Raw genomic sequence first — 8,401 nt, 5'->3', positions numbered from 1 at the left:
CACATTGTTGCCTCTCAGAGACCCGATCCACTCTCTCATGTCATGCATGCAGATTAAGTATTTCTTAGAATGACAGTCAGCAACACTAAGCTGAGAAATAGTACTGAAAATCTCTCTCAGAAGCTCTGAAATTAAGTCCTTCAGGAGCAGTCTTGGGGACAAACATGGGTTGGGGGGATCCCATTTGGGGATTAGATGAGAAATTATTTGCCTTCCTCGGCTACTCAAAGATGTTTCTGTCTCTTCAAAATTGGATCTATATGTCTTTCTATAATATAACGAACATAGTTTTGTGGGATCTTTACTAACAAGAGGGACTGAGTTGAGACAAAAACCTGAGCCATTCAGACAAAATACTTTGTCAGCCCATTGAGGCTTTGATCAGTTTCGAAGGTCAAAAGCAAAAATTGCTGCCATTCAATTGAGACTAAATTGTGTCTGTCTTTTAATATCACTGATCTGAAGAAAAGAAGGACTGGGGGAAGGGGGAGAGGAGAGGAGAGGAGAGGAGAGGAGAGGAGAGGAGAGGAGAGGAGAGGAGAGGAGAGGAGAGGAGAGGAGAGGAGAGGAGAGGAGAAAAGCTGTGAGGACTTTGCTATCACTTTATTTACCACAATTCTAGGGCTGGGGTGGGGTCGGTGAGAAAACTGTACCTTGCTCTGGTTGCATTCAGAGCTCTTCCCCTCCCAGCATTCCAGTAGTAAAAATCAGGGTGACTGGAAGTGGCATCTCCCTAAACAGGCAATGCTCCTGAATCAGACTCCAGTTCCTGGGGCTCCAGACTCACTGTGCCCCAATCTGGAAGAGCTATTTTTAAGCTGGAAGCTTTTCTGTTTACCTGCTTCTTCAAGACAGAAGCTCAAGAAGTGCCCTCACTCTGATCCCCATGGAATAAGTCCTGGCATTTTCTGAAGGCAGAAAAGATAAATGCCTAGTGCTTTTGAGTTTGTGTTCACCGTCTAATTTAATATCTCTCTCTCTCTCTCTCTCTCTCTCTCTCTCTCTCTCTCTCTCTCTCTCTCTCTAAGCAGCTGTTGTCCACAGGACTAGAAAAACTTGAGTTTTTTTCCCCTTGGCTTTGGCTCCATGCTCTTATGTGAGATATCTTTCTTTTATTATCAAATCACACTCCTCTAGCCCAAGGGTTTGTTTGTTGGTTTGGTTGGTTTTTGTTTGGGGATGTGTGTGTGTGTGTGTGTGTGTGTGTGTGTGTGTGTGTGTGTGTGTGTGTGTCTGTAAAGCATTTTCTGTAAACTACTTCTTTTAAATGGTTCTGTAAGGCTGGAGATACGGTGTTTCCGGAAGTAGCGGAAGTAGAGGGTTTGCCTGGAGACACTCCGGCTTTGAAAAAATATGGTCATTATCTGAACAGAGGAGGAGAAATCTGAGCCTGAATTTGCATCATTAGCCACAACTACACAAACTAAAGAAATGAGGAGGATGTTCTTATAAAGCCACAGGGGCAAATTGCAAGCCAAGGCATTGTTACCAGAAAGTAAAGAAACAATGGGGAAGAGCATACAAAAAGAAGGGAACAGAGTCAAATGATCTGAGTCCATCCAGCTGTTAGCTAGCCCAGTTCCTGGATACATTCAACTTTGTGGAGCCTCAGTTTGCTGACCTATGGTTCACAGCCCCCTTGACTGACCACAGAGCAGGCTTCACAACGCCTGTGTTTTAAGTGGTGGCTTTGCCTCCTCGGTGACGCAGACTAAAGCTCCCTTTCTGCCAGTTGTTTTTGAAGCATCGCTACATTTGTTACACTGCGTAAACTCAGAACTTTCACCTAGAGGAGTCTTGAAAATTCATCCCCTCGTTGGGGAAAAAAAAAGAAGAAGAAGATTAAATACACCCAAAACTCACACCACTGCAGTCTCTGTAATTATTTATCTCTGCTCCCGAGGGTGAGGAATGCACCTGCCACGTTCATTCCTCTCCAGTTTTCCTAGGCTCGCTGATCTAAAGACAACCAATAAGCCAAGGGAGGCCGGAAACCGAAGTCTCCTCCCTCACGGCTGCTATGTCCGTTAAGTGTCTTCACATAGTTCATTAGCATAGTTTCACATTCCAAATACCAAAAGGCGCCAGTCCCCTCAGCGTTTTGCAGAGACAAGATACCATTTGCGGTGACCTTTTTCACCTGGATGAAATTCATTAATCTCCATTAGTCAGGTGATTGAAAACAGAAAAGTCGGGGTCGAGGAGACGGAAAGTGTTAAGTAAAGGTCATTAGCCAAGTTCATTGCTACCGGGGATAAGAAACTGGGAAAAGGGAGGTGACTGCTAGCAGCGGAACGGGACAACGAACGATTCCCGGAAACCTAAGCTCCTTCCCAATTTGCCCCGCAAGCCCTTTATTATCTAGAGAGACCGCAGACCTAGAAAGAGAAAAGAAGACCTTCCAGGGGCAATGGAGAGGAGTGGCGGCGGCGAGCCATAGCTTCAATGCCCCACCCCCAAACAAGTGCGCATCCACAACACCTTTTGCCTTAATTCCGAAGGCTGTAGCCTTGCCAAAACACTGCACGAAGTGAGCGCGTCCACAAACAACCCGAAGACAACACTTTTAAAATCTCAGTAGCCTTTGGGACATGAAAGGGTTGCGGGACAAGAGTGCAACAAGTTCCGGAAGCAGAAATTGCGCTGTGGATTTTCTCTGTCCATGGGTCTGTGGAGAGGGACGTTGTGGGGGACCATGAGCGCCACAAGCGCCCGGGATACCGAGCGTACCGATGACCACTGGGACCCCAGAGGATGGAAGCGCAGTCCGTAGAAGGGGGTCGCCTAGGGATTTGAGTTAGAAATGTGGGGTCCGGGTAGGGGTGTGAGCAGAAATAGTGAAAAGCCACCGACAACCCTGCCAGGACACAGAAGGTTTAAAAGGTCCAGCGTGGCTCTCCCTGGATCCCCGCATGGCCCCAGCCATCTGGTCCCTTCATCTGCAGTCAACTGTACTGCTTAGGGGAAAGCTACGGTCCGGGTGGAGAGGCGGCGGGTACAGGGCGACAGAACTAGGGGACGAGTGGCTGAGAAAGGAGGATGGAGGGGCTCTGCATTGGCAGCGGGGAAGAAAGCTCCGTCGAATTGTAGAACCGCGAGCCCAGGTGCCAGTTTGGACTGCGACACTGGGCAGGTCCCGGGCGCTGAAGACGCCGAGCGAGCGCGGGAACCAGCGATCCCACTGGTGATCCCGGACGGGGACAGGATGCGGACAGGGAGAAGGCTGGGGGCGAGTCGCGGGCGCCTGCGGATTGATGAATGGACTGCACAGTCTTTCTTCCAGCCCGGGCGACTGGAGCAGAGTCTAGAGTCTCAGCGAGTCTTTCTGTCCGGGAAGGACCACGGCTGGCCCCGCGAGCTGCTCGCCCTGGTCTCCCTCCCCAGCCCGAGCACTCAGAGCACGTGCGGCCCTGAGCTGAGCTCGCCTTCGTCCCCAATGTCCACCTCATCCTCCGGCTCCGTAAGCACGAAGGCGCCGGCGGGCAGACTCAGCCGAGCGTCGGCCACCGCGGCCTCTGGGGCCCGGGGGCTGCCCTCCGGGCTCTCAGGCCCGTCTGCGGCTTTGGGTTCGTCTTGAGTTTTCCTCAGCTGCTTTTTATGCTTCATCCGCCGGTTCTGGAACCACGTTTTCACCTGGTTGAGGGGAGACAAACAAAATCACGTCACTCCTCAGACAAATGGTGACGGAGCTAAGAGCTGAGCGAGTGGCGGGGGTTTAAGGGAAAAGGCTCTCTGTCTACCGAGTTGAATTCGGTCCTGACGCTATGGTCGCTTTTGGGAAAGCCACGCATTATCGTTTTAGGCTGAATGAAAACTTAAGGCTTCCAAGAGAGAGTGCACCAGAATAGCGATGAGGATCAATGGTATGGACAGTAATTTGCTGGATGGATAGGGTCTCCTTTACACCCCATTTATGACCCTGTGACGGAAACAACTAAATCCGGGGCCCAACGGGACTCGTGGGCCCGGAAGACAAGAATGGATTGAAGTGACTGGTTTTTCTCGGAGAGAATATTAGTCTCAGCTCCGAATGGCTGGTGATTTCACAGCAAGATCCTGAGAAGGAATAAAGGAAGGGCTTGGGGCGGGTGGTGGTGGTGAAGGAATAGGACCAAAGATGAAAAGTAGAGGGGAAGCTTGTACTCCAGTGTGAGCAAGCCCTGGGATACCTATGAAGACTTGCTGCTGGGAATGGTACTCACTGAAATAAGTACACGGGGGCACTGAAGAGGGGTCAACGGAGCATGGAGGGGTGGTGTAAACCCATAATCCACACACGGAGGCTGAAGCGGGAAGACGAGGTTTGGGGGCCAGCCTGGACTACGCGATAAAACCCTCTCCAAAACAAAAAACCGTTTAAGCTTCTCCAGAAACAAGAGCCACCTAAATCAGCTTGTCACCCGCTTGGTCGGAAGAAAAATAGAAATAACCACTAACTTGGAGGTGACAACCGAATCACTCGAAGTGATCCCCGCCCCCGTAGAGGCGGGTAGATAAATCTAATGTGAAAATTGGGTATAAATTCTGCCGGGTCTTGGGGGTAACCTCGAAGGAGAGGGGAGAGATTCATTTTTACTAGACGTTTCTGGCACTGTTCAGAGCTGAGGGGAGAAAAGCAGGGCGCAGGATCCGGGGTCTCCTGTCCACCTGAGTCTCGGAGAGGCTGAGGGCTGTGGCCAGCTCCACGCGCTCTGGCGTCGACAGGTAGCGCTGGATTTCGAACCTCTTCTCCAGGCCGGAGAGCTGCGAGTCAGAAAACACCGTGCGAGCTTTGCGGCGGCGGCAGTGCTTCCCGGGCAGCTCGGCGTGCTGCGGGTGCGGGAACAGCGCCGGGACCGGCACCCCTACAGAGACAAGAGCAGTCTGACTGACGGAACCGGCATCCCCAGGAAGTGCCCTTCAGCCTCCCAGCTCCACTCCACTCCGTTGCCCAGCCTTCCCGAACACCTGTCCCGTACTTGATCCAAAGCTCCTGGATCCCATCTCCCAATAACCCTAAGACAGGGGAGAGGAGGATCGCAAAAATAGCGCTTGGAGATCCCTCCCAAAAGGCCATCACAAAATACAAATACTAATCAGTAAGTAAAACAGAAAAGAAAAATAGAGCAAAGATCCAGAGGACTTTAAAAAAAAAATCATCTTCCTGGAGACTTCCTCAGAGCGCACTTCCTGTTGGGTCTGTGCGGCTTGGCGAAGTTTTCTTGCAAAAGTCGGAGGGTACTGGAGCTGTCCACCCACATCCATCCAGACCTTCACAACACCGAGGGCTAGATAGAACTTTGCCTTCTCGACTCTGAAAAGCACCTTTCCCGGGTCGCCCTCACCCTTCCAGCAACCAAACAAAACAGCGCAAAAGGATGCTTATCCAAAGAAACTGTGGTCCTCTCCTCGGACATTTCCTTGTCAGTGGCAGGGGCGCCCTGGAGACCCTGTTCTGTAGTCTGATCCTAAGCTTTTCCCTCCGACTCCAAGCCCCGCGGATCAGGAGAGCTGAAGCGCCCTTTTCTGGTGATCCGGGGAGGATGCTTCCGTTTTGCCACTCTCTCAGCTTTACTCAGTGTTTTAGACGCTCCAAACCTACAGGCCTCGGACACCAGTGCCTACCAATCCCCGGGGAAGAAAAACAAAAATCAAGCTGTTTTAGCACCACGGATTTGGGGCAATACCAGCCCTGGGAGAAGTGTTCATCCTCAGCCGCGTGGTGAAGCCAGAAGCAAAGCGGGCCTCAACGGGGAACCTCAGAATCTCCTCTCTAAGCTAGCGCTTGAGAATGGGTTTTAACTATCATACACTTTCAACCTTTTCTTTTTTCTAGATTCCAGCGTCCATATTTCATACGTTGCCTGTTACCTTTCCTCGGCTCCTGCTGGAACCAATTTACTCTGGTGCTCAGCATGGAGATTAGAAGACTTTTTCTATTCTGGCTGGAACGAAAATGCTAGAGAAGAAAGTGTGCGTGTAGTCTGAGAGAAACAAGCAAACAAAACCAAAACCGACCTATTTCCCAGCATCTCCAGGCCCAGTCTTACTTTGTCAGTCCCCACTCCATGCCAAATGGTCAATCTGAAATACTTTAGCAACTGATTCCAGCAACTGGGCCAGAAGAAAGAAGACACCGAGCAGACTGACCATGAATTAAACGTTGAACATTGGAAGTGAAGGTGGTTCGAGAACAGTAGCTCTCTTCTGTTCTGAACCCTTCCTGTCAACCTGAATCTCCTTTCCTCCCTCACTTCCATGTCCTCTGCTGAATCGGCAAATGTTCCTGACCCGACCTAGCTGAAGAGAGCTGGCCAAGTGAAGCCTTTTCAGTTTCTGCACTGGAAAGTTCAGGGCAATTCTGTGGTACAAGAATGACTGAGGACCTCCTTCTGAGATGGAAGAAGCTAAGGGGGAGAAGGGGGCATTGAGATATGAACAAAGTGGCCTGGAAGCGTAGAGTAAGACTGAGCACTGGCCCACCAGGAATATGATCACATCCATCCACTCCAGCTGCCTCTGGCCAGACACAATCCCCATCCCGTTATAAAAACTGTGAAGTAACCACGAATTGTTCCACTCAGTTGGCATGCCACAGGGAAGCTCTCCTCTCTGCCATGTCCCCAACCTTCTACTGTTACCCAAGGACCCAAGGAGGGAGGCCACCCAGCCAAATCTGGTCTCTGGCGGGGGGGGGGGGGGGGGGGGCGCTGTGCTAAAACAAAACAAAACAAATAACAAGACCCAGCCCACCCTCTCTCTCCCCACTCCTAGAGGCTTTTGCTACTTACCCGAGGTGGTCAGGAAATAAGGATGATGGTGGTCCCCCTTATGCAGAGGGTGATGGGCATGAGGGGTGAGGAGGGTGGGTGTGGGCATAAGGGGGTAGCCATAGTCTAGCAAAGGCACCCTAGAGGCCAGAGAGCTTGCAAAATGGTCAGGGGCCACCTCCCTCAGCGGCTTGGGCTTGTGTAGCAGAATGTCCTCTATGAAGAACGACGTGGGCCTCTGAGAAGATGCCGGGTGGAGAGGGGAGGTGAAGTTGAGATTCATCTTGCAGAGCGCCTGTCACAGGGTTTGGGCCAGGACAAAGTGTCGAAGGCAGACAGCTTCGCAGCTGGCCTAGCCGAAAGAAAGCCCGCACCTGCTCCTGATCGCCTAGGCTCAGATTTCGGCTGCTCTAGCGACCCGGGCTATCCCGGCGCTTGTCTTCTTGCCTCTCCAGCGCCAGGGTAGGTTGGTTCTCTGTGTTGGAGAATTGGCAGCTTGGAGAGGGGAGCCGGGAGAACCAATAGCGAGGCTGCGGAGGCAGAGAGGAGGGTGGGGTGGGCTCGGGGCGGGGCGGGGCGGGGATCTGTCCGCGGTGCTGAATGAGCCTGGCCAAGCAGGGAGCGCTGAGCCCAATGGGTTCGGTTCCTAGCAGGCTTCTCCACCCCAATTTCTGCCCCTCCCGGAGCTGCAAGAGGTGTTGTGTTCTGTCTCTTAAAAAGACTGAAAACGAATTTTTTTTTAGCCGTTGTTTAGCAAACCAGAATACCAAAAGAGTCCCGATAGCGTAGGAATAAAGCACTTACTCAAGCCCGTTTTGGTTTTTAAAGAGTTTCAGTCATCAGTAACAAAGAGGAGGAAAGTGAAGAAATAAAGATGCAGACCATCTGCTACATCAAGTGGCTAGAGTTAGATTAAATTGACAGGAAGGATGACTGAATTGTTGAGGGAGTAAAGATGACGGTGGAAGATGCTTTACCTGGAATCTAGGGAGTGGACAGAGGGAGTCTATGTCTATCACCCAAATGACTTGGTCATTTTAAATCTGTCCACAGACACCGTTGCTGTCACCCTCCATCCTGCCGCTCCTCGCTTCAGTCATATGGTGGTTTGTTTTTGTTTTTGTTGGTGGTGGTGGTTCTTTTTTTTTCTACATCACCAGCTCCAGCCACAGTCGTCACCCATCACTGCATTAGATTTTATCCCATCTCTTTCCCCTGCCTCTTTCCTTACTCTTCTTTCCAGTCTTTCCCCCCACCCTGTTTGTCTTTTTCTAATCTGTCACATTTATTTCCCTGGAGTCAATTTGCTAAAATTAAGGTGATCATCGACAGCACAGCAGGAGTAATTTGGGCTCGCATCTCTGAAAATTGCTCTAATTATTGATGTTAAACTCGGGGAAATTAAAAGAAGCCACTTCTCTTCCATCTCCCAATTTTTAAGCTCTAATTTGTTGATATCTAGTCGTCATCACAATTCCAATCACTACTGCTAATAGCAAAAGTGTCTTAACAGAGACTGAGTCCTTGCAACCCATGCTATGAGATAATTAGAGGAGGTGCTGGGAAGTCAAGTGTTAATCCTTGGGCGCTGCAGCAGGATTTCCATCTGATCTAGCAGGTAGAACAAATTAATTACCAGAATCAATTAGGCC

The 8,401-nt window shown here is 50.6% G+C and overlaps 1 protein-coding gene across 1 annotated transcript; it reads right to left on the bottom strand.

The window, feature by feature from the left end:
• Nucleotides 1–1,497: 1,497 nt before the first annotated feature.
• Bsx (brain specific homeobox) lies at nt 1,498–7,239 on the bottom strand. The gene is made up of 3 exons (XM_006981230.4): nt 6,771–7,239; nt 4,648–4,844; nt 1,498–3,633 (listed from the first exon to the last, which is right to left on the bottom strand). Exons 1-3 carry the CDS (start codon nt 7,030–7,032, stop codon nt 3,394–3,396), a joined length of 699 nt encoding a protein of 232 aa, XP_006981292.1. The 5' UTR covers nt 7,033–7,239; the 3' UTR covers nt 1,498–3,393.
• Nucleotides 7,240–8,401: the final 1,162 nt, after the last annotated feature.

Source organism: Peromyscus maniculatus, chromosome 7 (assembly GCF_049852395.1).
Source record: "Peromyscus maniculatus bairdii isolate BWxNUB_F1_BW_parent chromosome 7, HU_Pman_BW_mat_3.1, whole genome shotgun sequence".
NCBI lineage: Eukaryota > Metazoa > Chordata > Mammalia > Rodentia > Cricetidae > Peromyscus > Peromyscus maniculatus.
Note: the sequence above shows the minus strand (reverse complement) of the source record. Positions and strands in the feature narration are given on the sequence as shown.